Raw genomic sequence first — 19,005 nt, forward strand, 5'->3', positions numbered from 1 at the left:
GTTTGAGAGAGGCGGGGCATAGAGGACCTACAATAATGTACAGTATTTGAAAAATAATGTGTTTTTTGAACATTAAAGCATGTCAACATATTCTGTTACACCAAATACACAAAATAATGATCTTTAAAATAGCATCATATGACCCCTTTAAGAAAATAAATACTAAATTTTATTTATTAAATTTTATTAAATTATTATTTATTTTTATCAAATAAAATAGTTCAAAAAAATTAATGAATAACTTGTTGCGATAACAATGTGCATTTGTGTGCATGAATGTATCTATCAAATTTCACCTTTTCCTCGGCCTCAAAGTCATGGTTGTCCTGGGCCATTTCTTCACTGGGAAGCTTGTGGACCAGCTTTCTGCACAGCAGCCACACGGACAGACTCACCATGAACATCCCAATATCCGGGAGGAAAACTCGGACACCATTGCCTGCATCTGCACCAATAACACTACAAACACGGACAGCACATTAATTAAAGTGCATGATTCATACATCTTTCTTTAACATATTTTTTTTAAAGATTTGCAGACGTCCAGTATTCACATGAACCTGTTACAGGTAATCGTGACTGTAACAAAGAAACTAGCATCGCCAGAATTCCCGTTAAACCGCACGCCATCTGTGAGGGCGGAAAACATTTGCGAGAAGCATTTTCCAGTTTGAGCTTCGCACACGTCTGTTGTGTGCCATTTTATATGCTTCCCCACCCAGTTCAATAAAATCGGACTTGCACCATATTAAAAGAGTATAAATATTTCTCATAAAACACATACTGGGTTCTTCTGAAACTCACACAAGAGTGAAATTAAGTCCTGAAGTGCTTAGGCGGTGTCGGGAGGATTTAGTCAAAACAGGTCTGAGTGAAGGTTTTTTGTTGATCATTCAGACAATGAAAAGCAGTTATTCATGCTATTATGAAAGGAAACGCGATGTATGGATGACTTATGTGCTTATACAATATATAATGTGCAAAGGTGTAAAGAGTACCTAAAAACCATACTTGAGTAAAAGCACCTTATCAATGAAAATTACTCCACTACACGTTGCAAGTCACCAATCCCAAAACAACTTGAGTAAAAGTCTTAGAGTATCTGATTTTAACAGTACTTAAGTATTTTACTTATACTAAATATAGGCTCAAAGATGCACTAGTCAAAGAGACATGCCAGTGAAAAACTATAACGTTGTGGAGAAGCCGTGGAAAACAGGCAGAGGCAAGGATCTATGTGCTGGTATTTCATGGAAAAACTAGAACAAACAATAAGGCAAAAACCAAAGGGAACAAAGAACAGAATGACTGGCAAACAGACAACCATTACATTCAACAACTCACAAGGAACTAAAGAAACACTAGGGCTATATAAACACAGGGGGTTAACAAGCTTAACAAGATGAGACACACCTGGGGAGACTAATCAAGGGGAACCAATGAACAAACGGACTACAAACTAGATAGATAGACTGACTACAAAAGGAAGTGACATAAAAGTCCAGGGCAAGGCACAGAGAGCATGAAACAAAAACAAGAAAGAGTTGATTTGTGAGGAGAGCAATCGCGTTTATTTTCTAAAACCAAAATAAAATTGAACACCTCAAAATTACAAAACAAAACAAACAAACAATATCTTTCAAAAAGGTCTCTTCAGTATAATGGATAAATAAAATAATAGATGCAGTACTTTCAGTGACCTGTAATAGGCAGAATCACGTCGTTTGTAGCAGAAATAAACTGCTGCAGAAAAAGCTAGGTCCATGCAAAATGTAATGTGTAACTGCAACACTCTTTTCAAATGTTTCTCCGGTCAAAAACTATATGTACCACAAGATGAGGAAAATTAAGTTAGCATGACTCGATGTTCGAGTAAACAGCTGATTTTACTGTATCTGCACTAAACTAAACAAAAGTCACTATTGGGTTTTAAGTATTCGGTTTACAACAAATGAAAAGTCTAGAATGTATTTTAGCTCTAGCACTTCCTTTTTCTTTGCCCTAAGTGTGTTTACTTTATTTAAATGCAGATTGTAAACAAAACTAAACCGCGAGGCATCTCTGCCTCGTTTGCTATAATGTCTGCCATAATTTCCATATTGGTGGGTCAGGATTTAAAAATAAAATAACAATAAAACAACAGCGTTAAGAGCTCTTTTGGCATCATTTTAATTTCCATTTTGGTGCATCTGCCTGCAGGATCTCTCCTCCACTAAATTATGTTCCCTACATCAGCTCTTAACAATGACTTTCAGACCCCAAACATCCACATCACAATTATTCCTGCATCAACTCCTTTCGCTCATGTGATTCATTTCTCTCCCATGATTCCCTGCCGGTCGGTGGAGCAGCGGGCCGTTATGTCACGGATAAATGCCTTCGCTCAACTAACAGGTCTAGATAGGAGTATAAACAGTTTACAGCCAAACTTCCTGCCACTTATGGTGAATCGAGCCCTCCGACCAGCACTGCTTGGAAAAAGGTGCAGGTGGAGATTCCCGTACTCAGGAAACCGCACTTAATAGAATCACAGTCAGGCCAGCGCACACAAACATCAAGGTAGGCCTTGAAAAATCGGGCTGTCAACAGTGGGTCAGGTTTAATTGGGTTTAGTGTTCATCAGGGGAAGCGCTGGTTTGGAGCCGTGCTGCTGGACGGCAGACAGCTGGCCGCAGCGTAAGTGGAGAGTAATGTTATCTGTCTCTGTTTGCTGAAGTACTTCAAACTGAAAACACATCCCTCTTATGTGTGCAAGATATTACAAGCTTCTAAGTGATTTTGTGTGTTGGGAATAAACATAAGGAAAACCATTTCCTTACAGTATCATACTAGAAAACAATACTAGTTGCACTGGGCTGTACTACTATTCCAAAGGTTAATATCACTAAATGGTTATATACTTTTTCTATTATTATTTTGACAGATAATGTTAGTTTTTTCAACAAAAACAGACTATTGTTACTATTACTTGAGTTATTATTACTTGTAATAAAATAAAATATAATAAACTAAAATGCATTTTTTTCATTTATATACTACTACTACTACTACTAATAATAATAATAACAACTATAAATAACAATTATATATTAATGTTATTCATTATTATTATTCATACTATTCATTTATTATTTTCAGCTAGTTGCCAACATTTCTCATTTTCATTTATGTAACTTGTGTAAAAATAACTCAAACTGAAATACAAATGTGTAAAACTATATAGACATATTTAAATTCAGCGCACAGGACCAGTCGTCCTGTAACTAAATATCTCACACTTTCAATGGTCCTCTGTCCTTCATGAACCCAAACCATGGGCTCCCAAAAGTCTGTCTGGAACATGGTTTAATTTCACCATTATATATAAACTTTTTTTCTTTTTTCTTTTTTCTTTTTTTTCGTTTTGCAATATCTGACTGAAAGGAGGAAAAGAACAACCTTGGGAAATTATCACTCTTTCTTTCAAAGCAAATCGATGAGATTAAGCAGATGAGATGTTCAGAATAGCATACTGTATACTCATAGCATATAGCTTACTATTTCTGCAGTATTTAGTATGTACTTTGGGCACAGTGTGTACAAATGTTTAGGGTCAGTAAGACTGTTTTTGTGTGTTTATAATGTTAAAAAATATTTCTATTTCAAATAAACGCTGTTCTATTGAAATTTCTATTCATCAAAGAATTACAAAAAAATAAAATGCATCAAGTTTTCCACAAAAATATGAAGCAGCACAACTGTTTTCAACACTGATAATAGTCAGAAATGTATCTTGAGCAGCAAATCAGCATATCAGAATGATTTCTGAAGATCATGTGACACTGAAGACAGGAGTAATGATGCTGAAAATTCAGCTTTGATCACAGAAATAAATTACATTTTACTATATATTCAAATAGAAAGCAGTTATGTTGAATTGTAATAATAATATTTCAAAATATTACCGTTTTGACTGTATTTGTGATCAAATAAATGCAGCCTTGGTGAGCAGAAGAGTTTTATTTTGAAAACATTAAAAAATCTTACTGACTGCACTTTTGAACTGAAGAAAATATGAACCACACATATGCCTGTCATCATTACATAATGTAGTTTGACATTCTTTCTAAAATAGCATTTAGTATATAGTATATACTGCACAGTATTTAGTATGCTACTCCATTCCCAACACAGTCAATTACACAAAACCGCTCTCAAAGTTCTGGTAGCAACAGTACTTTCTCTTCTCCTCCTCAAAGCTTTCCATAAAAACTCAATCAATAATCGGGGATGATTTTGCAGTGCTTGTTGCAAGTTTAGTGTCTTTCTATAAAGAAGCAGTTGTAAAAGACAGGCCAAAAGATTTCACGCAGTAAAAACATTTCCAATTAAAAACCTTTCATATTCACGATAGCAATATGTGAGAGTTTGATAAACAGGCATGAAATGAAACCTTCATAAAATGTTTCTAAGGCAGTTTATAGGCTTGTGATTAAAATAAGCGCTTGGACTCACCTCTCGAAACCAATCTGTCGTATTGACTTCTCCCACACTGAACCTGGTAAATAGAAAAGATAAAGCTTTATAATATAGAATTTTCCAGCACACTGACTTTGAAAGCGCAGGGTCATTCATAAACCAATGACGTGAGCCAAGATGCTTTGCTTTGTCAAACTGCAGGGTCACTGTGGGTCATTTCTGAGTTATTTGAGGAAGACTGAATTAATGTGTCTAGAGATGATTAATGTGATGAGATTACAAGTAATCTTTAAAAAGAGCAGGCTGTTCTATTTAAAGAGAAGCACTTTTCTACCTTCACTTGCCCTTTGCTCTTTGCTGTTGTATAAATAAAAATATATTAAATATTACAATAAAAATTATTTGACCTAATTAAAAAATAAAACTAGAAATAAGAAAAGAAATAATTAAAATAATATAATTAAATAATACAAATAAAAAATAACTGATACCAATATAGTCATTTTGATATACTTAACACATTTTTTAACATTAGTGTGTTATATCTGTATTTTATCTGTATTTAAAGGGGTCATATGATGCGATTTCATTTTTTCCTTTCTCTTTGGAGTGTTACAAGCTCTTGGTGCATAAAGAAGATCTGTAAATTTGCAAAGACTAAAGTCTCAAATCCAAAGAGATATTCTTTATAAAGTTCTTTTTAGCAGCATCATATGACCCCTTTAAAGAAAACTGATCAGAATACTGATATTTGATTTTTTTTTTTTTCAGTAATAACCAGCAGACAGTGTTGATGGATAACAGTGCAGATCCAATATACAAGCAGAGGTTCCTATTTAAATTGGGGGGGAAAAGCTGTGATATTATGTCTTTATCTAATATCAACCATTTTTTAAATTCAACCTATTTAAAAAAATGAAAATAATAATGAAAAAGAAATCATTAAAAAATTTAAAATTAAAAATTAAAACTGCAACAATATAAATAAAAGAATCTAATACATAAATGAATACATAAACGATAACTGATACCAATATACTGTATAGTCATATTGATACAAGTTTTAACATTAGTGCTATATCTATATTTTATCTGTATTTAAAGAGAACCGCTTTTCTATGTTCAATTACCCTTTGCTCTTTTCTGTTTACTTTTATTTAGCTGATTGTTTAGCTGATTCTTTATTATTTAGCTGATTTGAAGATGTATAAAAAATAAAAACATTCCAATATTATATTCACTGTAAAGCACGGCCTATTGCTTTCATGTCTGACATCCGTTAGAGCTGCCGAAGGAAAATGAGCTCAACTTCAGACGTGTCTGTATTATTTACAGTAATCACAAATCAATACGTCAGACTGTGTTCTTAGTAAATTAGGAGAGTAATTAGGTATTGAATAGCCTTTGAGACTGAAGTCTCTTACAGACAGACTCACTGCCTGGATTCAACCCAACATTACACTGACTGGATGTTTGTCTAATGACACCAATCTAATGTCGACAACTGGGAGAATGTGCAGATGCAAATATTATGAATATACATATTTTAGAAAAAAAGGAAGACACCACACATCACTCATCTCTCCAAGACAAATGGATTCATTTCATCCCATAATGGAGGAGTGAAACCCGTCAAATACCACCATCAAAATTCAACAACTCCATTCATTCTAAACGCCATTATTACCATCATTATGACTAACACTCCATGATGTCTTATCAGAGTTTTTGGCATTTAGTCATTGCATTTAGTACTCATTCATTAGATACTAGTACCTATTAAACAGACACTAGCGATTAGTAACTATTCTGTTGTTACTAGTAACTAGTGTTGCTTTCGTCAACGAAAATTATGACTAAATATCGTCGTCAACGAACCTTTATGGCGTGACGAAAACGAGACGAGACGCAACGTAAATGCTGCTCATGTGACGATGACTATAATTAAATGTATAATGCAATATTGTTGACGAATAAAAACGAGACTAAATGTGGTTTACAAAATAAAAACTATGCTAAAATATCTCTTCATTTTCGTTGACCGAAACGAAATGTTATAACGTTATTTCGTCTCGTTTAGTCGCATTATTATTATTATTTTGCAGTATTTCTCACTTTAGGGGCTGCATCAGGTCGCACTGCGCATGACGCAGGCGACGCCACTTCCTCAAGCCCCACTCGCGGCATTATTTAGAAGACGACAACAAACATAGTTAAGTCTGACACAGAGAAAGGGACCGATGGCCGGCCAGCCGGGGTTCGTCTTTATTTAAATTTATGTGTGTGTACTTCTAACATGTTTGGTTGGTAAAATAAATGTTGTAAATTCAAATCAGAGCGTCTTCCGTGTCTGGAATGGATGTATTCTTGAGTCTATAAGGTAACAATAATATAATAAGATAACCTTGTTTGAAATGGGTTTGGCTAAAAGAAAATTTTGGTTTCGTCTATACTACTAGGTACTTATACTATATTGACTGGGTTAAATAGAATTGCATTTCTAAAAAGAGACTAAAATACAATTTCATTGACTAAAACTAGACTAAATGTCATCAGTTTTCGTCGACTAAAACTAGACGAAAATAGTCATGGATAATTCTGACTAAAATAAGACTAAAATGCTCAGACTTTTAGTTGACTGAAACTTGACTAGACTAAAAAGAGTATGAACGTGACTAAAACTAATAAAAACTAAAATGACAGCTTCACACAAAGACTAGACTAAAACTAAAATTAAAACAGGCCACCAAAAACAACACTACTAGTAACGCATTTTACATTTTTGTAAACTAGTATGTATTCCAATAGTGACTAGTATCTTTTTAAATAGTACTTGTAAGTATTCATTAGATACAAGTTCTTATTTATTAAATACGTTTACTTTTGATTAGATAGTAGATTCTAGTAGTTATTCATTAGGCACTGGAACTTATTTATTAGACACTAGTATCTGTTGTAATGACTACTCGTAACAAATCTTATTATACTAGTCAAAAGTTAGTAGTAGCCAAAGAATAAGCACTAGTAGCTAAAGGATAAGTACTAGTACTTAATGGAATAGATAACAAAATAAGTACTTGCATGAAAATAGATACTAGTACATTTAAGAATTAAAGTTAAAACGGCAAGGGTAGAGATGCTAGTTAGACACATTGAAGTTCACCCAAATGTGATATTGTGATAAAAGAAATCTAATATGATTGAGTTTAATATTTTAACAAGTATATGAAGATATATGATGCACACGTACTGAGTTCAAAAGTCACATCAGGACAGAACAGAAAGAAAAGGGTCTAAGTAAACCAAAATGTCTAATCATCAGCTCTGAAAAGGGTTATAAAAGAAAGTTGAACGCTTTTGTCATTCCTAGAATCGAAACATTAAACAGTAAATAGTCTCCGGTCTCAGCAGGACGTGAGTAATGTTTTCATTGTTCAGATGAGAACAATTGGAGGGCAAAGACAAATCTAAATGGCACATTTCCCATAACGCACGGTTATTTAAAGTTAAAGTAGACAGACACAACATACTGCTGTTCCTGTGTAAGATGAGAAACCCTGCTCATGTGATAAGGTGCAATAAAAAAAAAATAAAGAAAATAAAAAAATAAAAAAATAAGCAGGAAATAGAAATATTTATTTAAAAAAATATTTAAAGGTCCCATATTGTACACCTTTCTGGAGTTTTATTTTAGGTTTTGATGTCCTTAAGAATATATATTTGCGGTATAAGTACCAAAAACCATCTCAATATATTTTTACAGATCCTCTCTCATGAGCTCTGCTGAGAACAGGTCGATTTTGGCCTGTCTAATTAATATTCATGAGCCTCTCTTCTGATTGGCCAGTTGTTTTCTGAGTGACGCACGGCCAGGCCAACCACAGCTAACTAGGGTCAGCCGATGTCGGCGGTGACTGTGTAGTTCTGACGTCAACTTTTTACGGAAGTCACAACGGTTCGTGAAAAATAGCTAGAACTTTATGCAGGCTGTGTGCATTTTACTGTGGACTGACTGTTTTGAAACTTATATGGTAGTTAAATAGCCCCTAGACCTCAGTAATCGTGAAAAAAGCCAGGAAATTTCAGTTTTGACAATATGGGACCTTTAATAATAATAATAATAAAATAATAAAATGAATTTTTAAAAATGTTTTGAGCCAGCACTTTTGACTAATTCTAATTTGATAATGGTCTTTTTTTTGTGCTGGTTTTGAGGTTATAAATGTCTACACCTCTGAGAAAAATGTTGTCAATTAAATGAAATGAAATATAAAATTAAAAAATGCATCAAGAAAATGTCAAAATAAAATAAATTATAAAATAAAATGCAAAAATAAATAATAAAAAAATAAAATAAAGTTTGACAAATTGCAATTTGATAATGGTCATTTTTAGCTGGTTTTGAGGTTATAAATGTCAACATCTCAATCTAATGTTGGTTGTCAGAGAAAAATATTGTCACTTTGTCTCATTCATTGGTCCATAACTCAGGGCTGGCAGTAAAATGATAAAAATAAGCATGGTCAGCAGAAAGCGGTCAGTGGAGCGATGCAGAGATCGCTAACACCTCTGAGGTCAGTGACCCTGAGCAAGACTCGGTCCTCCTCTGAACACTCAAGAGCTCTTCATGGTCTTTATTCATAGTCAGAAAGACACAAAGACTAAGAAGGATTACGTTTCTTCTAATGATTTGTGAGTGACCTGCTTTGCTATCAAACAGTGAGTTCATGCAGCATAAAGGGCCGTTTCACAGCCACACAAATGTACATAAAACTTCATTAAACACTTATTGCCTGGGGTTTCTATGTAAATATACAATTAGATTAAAATTATAATAAAATAAAAATAGAAACAAAATGAATTTAAAATGATGGGAAAAACATTATAAAAGAACAATTTCTAAAACAAAAACGATGAAATATAAATATTAAATATAGAAATTGATTAAAAATAATTAAAGAAAAAAATAAAATAGAAACAAAAATTTTAATGAAAATTCTAACAAAAATGAAATAAAAATATAAAAAATTAAATTAGATTAAAAATAATAAAATAAAAATACATGAAAAAATACAATATATAAAATAAAAATTTATAAAACAAAAAGTATAAAATAAAATAAAAATAAATAAAAAGCTACAACTTTTGCCCTGCTAGTAGTTCCATAATTCTGCATGCAAAACTTTCCAGTCACCATGGCGCGTGCATGAACTTATGACAGTCTTGATGAACTCTTTTTGAATACTCTGTATATTCCTTTTTGAAATATGGAAGTATAACTTACAATTGAATTCAGAATTGATAGAGTTTGCAGCCAGCAAACTGTGGATGGTGATTTGATAGACGATGTGGATGAAGAGGAAGGTCATGCTGCAGAAGCATAAAGACTTCAGCAAGTGCCCCGTGTAGCCTGGAAGAGAAAAAGCAACAGGAACAAGCATCAAGGGTCAGTAATGATTTGTGTCTGACCTGGTGATGAACCACATTATCACAACTCATAGGGGATTTGCTGATACGACAATAATGAGTTCAAAGAAAGGCATTACACACATTATTGTGCCAATAATAGTAAAACCTGTATTAAATGTGTTAAATAAAGTTAATAGTCTTTCCTCCCTGTGACCCAACGAGAAGCTGCAACAGTTTACATTGAATTAAATGCCAGATATACATTATACCAATAATATAAAAATCAGAAAAAAAAGATTGTATACATATTGCAGGACTTTTAATTATAAACAAGCACGAAATACAGTGGGACTCTTATTTTGAAAAGTCTATGCTAATTCCAGCTGCTCATTTCAAAATATGAGGGAAATGAAAGTTCTCTTACAATCATCTACAACATATTACAATATAAACACAGTAATGTAAACCATAAATCATCAACAGTAGATGATAAGCAATTGCTTAAGCATAAATGCGCAGTACCCACTGATTGCAAAAAAACACAAGACTGCAAAAAATGTTTCATGTTTTGACTTTGATTTATTTAAATTAATCATTGCCTTCTGAAGTTTAATAATCCCATTAGGCTGTATTGCAATTCATGTGTTTACATTCCTAAACTTAAAGGCAGGGTATGTGATTTTTCAAAAACACTTTAGAAAACTGATTCGGGCTGAATAGCAAAACAAACTTGTAGCCAATCAGCAATAAGGGGCGTGTCTACTCGTGATGTGGAGGGGAGCGCGTTCAGTGCATGGGACGGACATTAGCCGAGCCGAGCGACAGAAAGATAGAGATGGCGGATAAAAAAACAAAAGAGGAAAACGTCTGCGGAACGATAAGGCAAAGAAGTAGGACCCGTGTAAATATTGGATCAGCTTTCCAGCGCTGGAGAGAACTCAAGGAGCGGAGGCCTGCGATCGGACGCCGAGGTTGCTTTGTTTCTTCTCAATAGGTGAGTAACACAGTGTCTACAACAGCTAAAGTCTGCCTACACCGGACGCGATCAAACGACCGTTGAAAACCATTTGAAATGTGTGTCAGCACGGCATAAATTGAACCCGGCAGCAGTTTTCTGTCGGGATTTGTTGCGCCGCGCCGCTCACGTCAGTAGACACGGTGTAACATTGGTTTTGCTTTGTTTCACAAAACTAATCGTTGCCTGGGTTGCGTACGTATATGTGGGGCGGAGCTATCAAAATAGGGGCAAGACCCTTTTGGGGTAGGGGCGTGTTTGTTTTGGTGATTTCAAATATCAACATTGGCTACCAGAAATCACTTACTCTGCCTTTAACACCTTTTGTTATGCAATTTAAGACTTTTTTTTCAACTGAATTAAAAGCATTAAGACATTTTTTATAAGGACTCGCAGGGATGCAATATTCAAAATGTATCACACCGGGGTTTCTAAAATGTTGAACAAACAAGTTTCAAGCCAAAGAAGCAACATTAAAAGCTCTTTATTTAAGATATAACTAATGAAAATCACAATAAAGACACAAATGTGCGCATGTTTAATACTTCAAGTGTGTTTTTGTGCTATTTGAGATGACGCTAATGGAGTTTGTGTTGTTAATTTCCCTCAGCACAAGCATTCATTGTTGTTCTTACAAGACGAACAACAGCTAATCGTGAGAGCCTCTTTGTTTTAGCACTCTCATATAGCATAACACCAAGGTCAAATGAAGTATTAAAGTATTTTTAGAGTGTTTTTCTCTACCAACGATCGATATTTTCCGATGTGGTGCAGGCCATCATATGTAATGCTTCCTAATGGAGATCATTTTAGCCACAAGTGAGACATAATCGTAAGAAACCAGACGGTGAGAAGCGCTGCCAGATGCTAACTGCTAGATCTGTCCTGGGCCGGGGATATGGCTTGTCCTGATTTACTCTATAAAACACAGTGTGCAAAACAATTTGAGCTAATTTCCCCCTAACAGGAGGAAGGGGTTGTTAGTGCGTAGTTTAGTGAGCACCGCGGGTGCAGATCTCTGCCAAAACACTCATTCACGTCACATATTTCATCCCTATCAAATAAAAACCATGCATGAGGAGGACAACGAGATGAAAAGCACTAACTGCATCTCTCCTGACCGCCGTATCGATATTTTCCGATGTGGTGCAGGCCATCATATGTAATGCTTCCTAATGGAGATCATTTTAGCCACAAGTGAGACATAATCGTAAGAAACCAGACGGTGAGAAGCGCTGCCAGATGCTAACTGCTAGATCTGTCCTGGGCCGGGGATATGACTTGTCCTGATTTACTCTATAAAACACAGTGTGCAAAACAATTTGAGCTAATTTCCACCTAACAGGAGGAAGGGGTTGTTAGTGCGTAGTTTAGTGAGCACCGCGGGTGCAGATCTCTGCCAAAACACTCATTCACGTCACATATTTCATCCCTATCAAATAAAAACCATGCATGAGGAGGACAACGAGATGAAAAGCACTAACTGCATCTCTCCTGACCGCCGTAAACTTTCTATTGACTGTGCAGTTTTTGCCACCTTTGCCTGTTTACATGGCCAAAAACTAATGTTTGTAGTGTAAATCAGTGAGATCTTTTTAACAGTATAGCAGATACTTACATAAAATTAATAAATATCAGTCGTCACTCTATATCTCCAATAATATTAGTAAGATGATATTTAAATGCTTTGTTTGATCATCAAATCATAATGCAATGCAATCCAATGATGATTGAGAGATGAACAAATAAACGCTCCTCAAAAGTTTGATGATCATATTTGAGACTCACATTTGAACAGAATTTTATGGTTAATCAAGTAAAGCCAAGCTGTATTAGTCCAGTAAGTGTTCATCTTGAAATATTACTAACAATATCAAAGATATTCTTACATTTACTTTATAAAAAAAAAACTGAGCTGTGAGATTTGCAACACATGAATTCATCTTCTCCTCCCGAAAGACATTAAAGGGATTGTTCACTCAAAAATGAAAATTACCCCATCATTTACTCTGAAACCATCCTAGGTGTATATGACTTTCTTCTTTCAGACGAATACAATCTGAGTTATATTAACAAAATGTCCTGGCTCTTCCAAGCTTTATAATGCCAGTGAATGGGGGTCCAGATTTTGAAGCCCAAAAAAGTGCATCCATCCATCATAAGAAGTGCTCCAAACGGGTTCGGGGGGTTAATAGAGGTCATTCTGAAGTGAAGCGATGCCTTTGTGTAAAAAAAAATATCCATATTTACAACTTTATAAACCGTAATCTCTAGCTTCCTTCAAGAGCATTTGGGGGCATGTAGAAATATCAAGATCATTGCTAAAAGCATCTGTCAAATTTACAAAAAAATTATCTATATCAGGACTAATTATCCCCCTTATCTATATTCCCAGCGCATGCAATGGTGTACGCTTAAAGGGTTAGTTAACCCCAAAATGAAAATTCTGTCCTTAATTACTCACCCTCATGTCGTTCCAAACCCGTAAGACCTTCGTTCATCTTCGGAACACAATTTAAGATATTTTTGACGAAATCTGAGAGCTCTCAGACCCTGCATAGACAGCAACGCAACTGTAATGTTCCCAGGTCCAGAAACATAGTAAGGACATCGTTAAAACAGTCCATGTGAAATCAGTGGCTCAACTTCAGTTTTGCGAAGCTACGAGAATACTTTTTGAGCACAAAGAAAACAAAAATAACAATTTATTAACAATTCTTCTTGAAAAAGAAGGAGAAAGCGCGCGCATGAACGTAATATGCGTAATCAGCGTTGTTTATGCTTAGGGGAAAGCGTGTGTATGCATTGTGATACATTGTGAGACGTAACTCATGGGAGAAGATTTGTTGAAATAATTGTTATTTTTGTTTTCTTTGCGCTCAAAAAGTATTCTCTTAGCTTCGCAAAACTGAAGTTGAGCCACTGATGTCACATGGACTGTTTTACCAATGTCCTTACTATGTTTCTGGACCTGGGAACATTACAGTTGCGTTGCTGTCTATGCAGGGTCTGAGAGCTCTCACATTTCATCAAAAATATCTTCATTTGTGTTCCGAAGATGAACGAAGGTCTTACGGGTTTGGAACGACATGAGGGTGAGTAATTAATGACAGAATTTTCATTTTTGGGTGAACTACCCCTTTAACAGAACCTGACAGAAGACATTGATTCACCCCAGTGTGTTAGATAACATTACAGAAAAATACGGTCAATATCACACAGCTTCAGACATCACAAATAAAACACTTACCAAAACCAACAACACTTCGATTCCTTCTCCTTTTACTAAAACAAACACTTTCAAGCTTAATACACCTGAGGTTCTTGAGAAACATTATAGAAATCACATAACGGGGTCATTTTCTCAGATTCCTATAACTGCATCTTATTCAAGGTATATATTACACAGCATTTATTATAATGGGTTTATGTGACTGTCAGGATTCTGGACTGTCTGTCGTGTTTTACCTCTGTCTTAGTTCCTGTTTTCCTTTTTTGGTCATGTTTCCTGTTCTTGTTTAGTGATTGATGATTCCGCTCACCTGTGTTTGTAATTATCCTGTGTTTATAAGTTCCTGTCTGTTCCTTAGCTCTTCGTCGGGTCTACTTGTTGTGAACGTCTTCCTTGTGCTCTGTGTCTCCCTGTTGGATTATTAAAGACTCTCGTTTTGTGAATTCTCCACGTCTCCTCGTTTCCGTGCTCCAGCGTATTGTGACAGAAGACCCGACCAAAATAGTTGCCTCCGTGTGTTCCCTCCGTTTTTGTTGCCATTTTTCCTCAGAGTTTTGTTTCCGTTGTGTCCATGGATCCCCTCCTTCGTCCTGAAAAGCTCCTCCTCCTGCTGGAGCAGGGGGAGAGATCGCTTGAGGGCCACACCAGACTGTTCCCGGTGCTTGCCAACCTCTCCAGCTACCCGGACGACGCGCTCTGTGCGTTCTATGACGGCAGTTTAAACTCCGCGTACAGAGCGCCGTCGTCCGAGGAAGGCCCTCTAGCGAATTTCGCCGCCTTTGTGGAGTGGACACTGAGATCTATTTCTCGCCAGTGTCCACACCCGACCTACTGCCCAGCTCACCATCTGCCCGATGCGCGGAGCGCATGCCCGAGCCCACCGCTGACGGAGAGCCAGAGCCCGCCGCGACCGACAGGACCAGAATGAGACCAGTTTTGTCTGGTTCTGTCTGTTGTCAGTACAGAAGTGCATGTGTGAATCTGCATGTTTGCACGCACCTCTTTTTCCACCTTTTTGTATGTTGTATGTTGACTGAAACACAGCAGATGATTATGATGCACAGACACCTGCAGGCATTTCTGTTTTCCAATTGCATAACCCAAAAAGGTTGCAAAACACTAGCATCCCATTATATTGTTTCTTTATAGTCTACGTTTCCAACATTGCATAATCGCATCTGCATATTACCACAAATAGGATCCAAATGAGCGTCTGATAAATCTGTATGAACTGTGAAGCCCAGAATGCATTGCTCTTACTATGAGCACAGGTCTGTTGACTATTGATGAGTGTAAGTGGACCACTTAAAAATGTCCTGTCCTCTTCCTTTTTCATCTTATTCCATGAAAACCTTCTCTTATACATAATTAACAATCAGAAAACAAACATCCGAACACACCTCCAGAAATGTGCTGCCATGAACAGAGCAGAAATGGACCAGACGTTCAGAAAACAACAGCATTATTCACTCTAATGTATATTAGATCATATTTAAAATGCACTACTGTTCAAAAGTTTTGGAGCCAATAAGATTTTTTTAAAGAAATTAAAAAAAAATTTCAGCAAAGATGCATTAAATTGATCAAAAGTGACAGCAAAGACATTTATAATGTCACAAAAGTTACTATTTCAAATAAATGCTGTTCTTTTGAACTTTCTATTCATCAAAGAATTCTGAAAAATAAAAATGTATCAGAATTTTTTTTTTCAGCAAATATGCATTAAATTGATCAAAAGTGACAGCAAAGACATTTATAATGTCACAAAAGTTACTATTTCAAATAAATGCTGTTCTTTTGAACTTTCTATTCATCAAAGAATTCTGAAAAATAAAAATGTATCAAGGTTTCCACAAAAATATGAAGCAGCCCAACTGTTTTCAACACTGATAATAATCAGAAATGTTTCTTGAGCAGCAAATCAGCATATTAGAATGATTTCTGAAGATCATGTGACACTGAAGACTGGAGTAATGATGCTGAAAATTCAGCTGCGCATCACAGAAATAAATTACATTTTAAAAGACATTCTAACAGAAAACAGTCATTTTTAATTGTATTCATATTTCAAATTTTTTCTGTTTTTACTGTATTTTTAATCAAATAAATGCAGCCTTGGCGAGCAGAAGAGCCTTCTTTCACTATGCTGATTTGTTTCTAACAATTTACGCATAAAATTAGCATATTATATTGTGACATTTAAATAACGGTTTGATCTTTGACATCATATTTAAAAGTTTCTCTCACAGTCTTTCATTTATATTGGCCTCATCAAACTCAATAGCTTAACTCTATTATGGGAATAAAAATCACACTGATCAGTTTCTCTAATGCTTAAACCTTCCTCGTCTCAGCAGATTAACGTCCTCATCAATTATTCAGCATGATCAACACACCTTCATTGCATCCTAAATCTTGATCTTCCTCTAAGCGCATGAGTAAGTTCTTCCTCTGAACAAAAGCCACAAATCACCATCTATAGGGTCTCCTGACTGTAGTTGTTTCAATTAATGTTTTGTTAACGCTTCTGCTCCATTGGATTTTCTGCATGAGGCACTAACGGCGGTTTCAGGAGACGGATGCGCTTCCTGCATCGCATTTGTGACACTTAGGGAAGAGTTAGTGCTGGTGCAGTGATGATTCTCACCTTGCATGGTTATACCGGAGGGTTCGGGGAACAGCGGGATGAGGAGGAGGTACAGGAGGTAGATGAAGGACAGTCCATTGTACCTGAACAGACATGCTGCAGAGAGAAGATATCAACATGTTAGAGTAATCTAGAGTTAAAACAAAACACAAAACACAAAACAAAACAAAACAAAACAAAACAAAACAAAAAAACATGATGTTGTACTGCATCTCTCATTTTTAAAAACATAAAGCCTGAAACAATGCTCACACAGATGAAAATATGGTAAATAAATAACAGGTATGTAACCATAATATGACACTTTGGCAAATAAAATAAAATAAAATAACATTTATTTAGATTATATTATATGTTAATGAATTATTTACATTATACTGTATATATTATGTTATATTATTGTAAATGAATGAATGAATGAATTATTTAATAAATATAGAAATAAATAAGTATTTACGATATATTATTTTTACTATGTAAATAAATGTGTATTATTTATATTATATTATTTGTAATTAAATAAATAAATATTATTTATTATTTATAGGTGAATGAATGAATGAATGAATGAATGAAAATTTACATTTATTATATGCAAATGAATGAATAAATAAATATTTAAATGATTTGTAAATTAATGAATGAATATTACTTTCTTTATATTGTTTATATTAAATTATTTGTAAATAATATTATTTACATTATATTTATGAGTGAGTGAGTGAGTGAGTGAATGAATTAATGAAAATTTACATTTATATTATATGCAAATGAATGAATAAATGTTTACATTATTTGTAAATCAATTAATATTATTTACATTATATAGTTTATATTATATTACATTATCTGTAAATAAGTAAATAAATATTATTTACATTATAAGTCAATGAATGAAAGATTGTTTGCATTATATATAAATGAATGACTGAATGAATGAATATTTGCAAAAAATATTATTATTATATTACAATATTAGTACGTAAATAAATAAGTGGGGTTTCTGCCTTTTTTAAAATACATATATTATTAACATTTCATGTTTTAATATGAAGATGAACACATCTGAGAGAATCCATTTAAGTAAGATCATGTCAAATCACAGGGTCTCGTTTACAGGCTTCAAATGAATGTCCTCGTAGACCTACTCTCTCACACACACACACACACACGTGTGGAGAGTTTCCTGAAGTTTCCAGAATATCTGCTCTGATTCTCTCCTTCCATGAACTTTATTCATCACTGGACAGAAAGATGCTCCGGAAGCTAAATAAAGCACTGTGTCATGACACGGCTCGAGTTTAACATCTAGACGAGAGTAAGTGCATTTGAAAATCTTGTTGTTAATCTTGCACGTTTGCCATTTTATGAGCTGATGCTGTGAATATCAAACGCACTTATTTCACTACCAAACAGGGAGCTCAGCAGCAGACCAGACAGAAATTACATCCTATACTCTGGAAAAGTCAAAAGAAAACTCTCAGAAGACGCCAATGACGACAAAAATATGATTACATCACCATCTACAAACTGCTAAAATACCAATTATACTGTTTAAGATTGTTAAACAGCCAATATATCTCTATTCCCTACTATACAAACAACATTTGTGACAGAAAAAGCAAGAATGACAATAAAAGGGTGAAGTAAAAGTGCAGATATCACAGCCACAGGGACTTTCCACTGCAGTTAAAGAGTCTTAAATATTGAACCATATTGGCAAACTTGAGCACTATATGGAAAGGTGATATTAAAATGAAAATCAAAAACCAGTACAAACCCAGACAGACATTATAATGCATCATTTTATTGTGATCTCAATATGTTCACATAAAAATGATGTTTTGTCTAAAGACTCAGAGTATAGTGCTGAATATGGATGGGAATCGTAAGGAATTTAATGATTCTGGTCCAGGTTACGATTCCAGTGCCTTAATGATTCCATTAACGAGTGTTTTAGTACTTCTGTGGAAGCACCAAATACTGTATTCCAACTATAACATGCCATACTTATGGAAACCTATTATTACAGTCAGAAGCACAAACTATTAATAGCAATAAAACTGTATTAAGTACAATTTACTACATTAACTGCATGAACAGAATGCAATGCAAGTCATTCTCGATAAAAACATTTATAAAAAAAAAAACATAATATGTAAACAGAAAAAAGTAAGCAGTCATTATTAAAACAAAACAAAACAAAAAAAAAATTATTTGAAAACTAATTTGCACACTTAGACA

The 19,005-nt window shown here is 34.7% G+C and overlaps 1 protein-coding gene across 1 annotated transcript in view; it reads right to left on the reverse strand.

The window, feature by feature from the left end:
- Positions 1 to 19,005, reverse strand: part of LOC107754605 (piezo-type mechanosensitive ion channel component 2-like) — a 94,129-nt gene that overhangs the window by 68,626 nt on the left and 6,498 nt on the right. Inside the window, 4 exon segments of the mRNA XM_016571117.1 lie at positions 297 to 459; positions 4,495 to 4,537; positions 9,743 to 9,868; positions 16,762 to 16,857. Of these exon segments, the coding sequence (XP_016426603.1) occupies positions 297 to 459; positions 4,495 to 4,537; positions 9,743 to 9,868; positions 16,762 to 16,857 (428 nt within the window).

The sequence above is a fragment of the Sinocyclocheilus rhinocerous genome, unplaced genomic scaffold (genome assembly GCF_001515625.1).
Source record: "Sinocyclocheilus rhinocerous isolate Xijiao unplaced genomic scaffold, SAMN03320098_v1.1 scaffold472, whole genome shotgun sequence".
Taxonomy (NCBI): Eukaryota; Metazoa; Chordata; class Actinopteri; order Cypriniformes; family Cyprinidae; genus Sinocyclocheilus; species Sinocyclocheilus rhinocerous.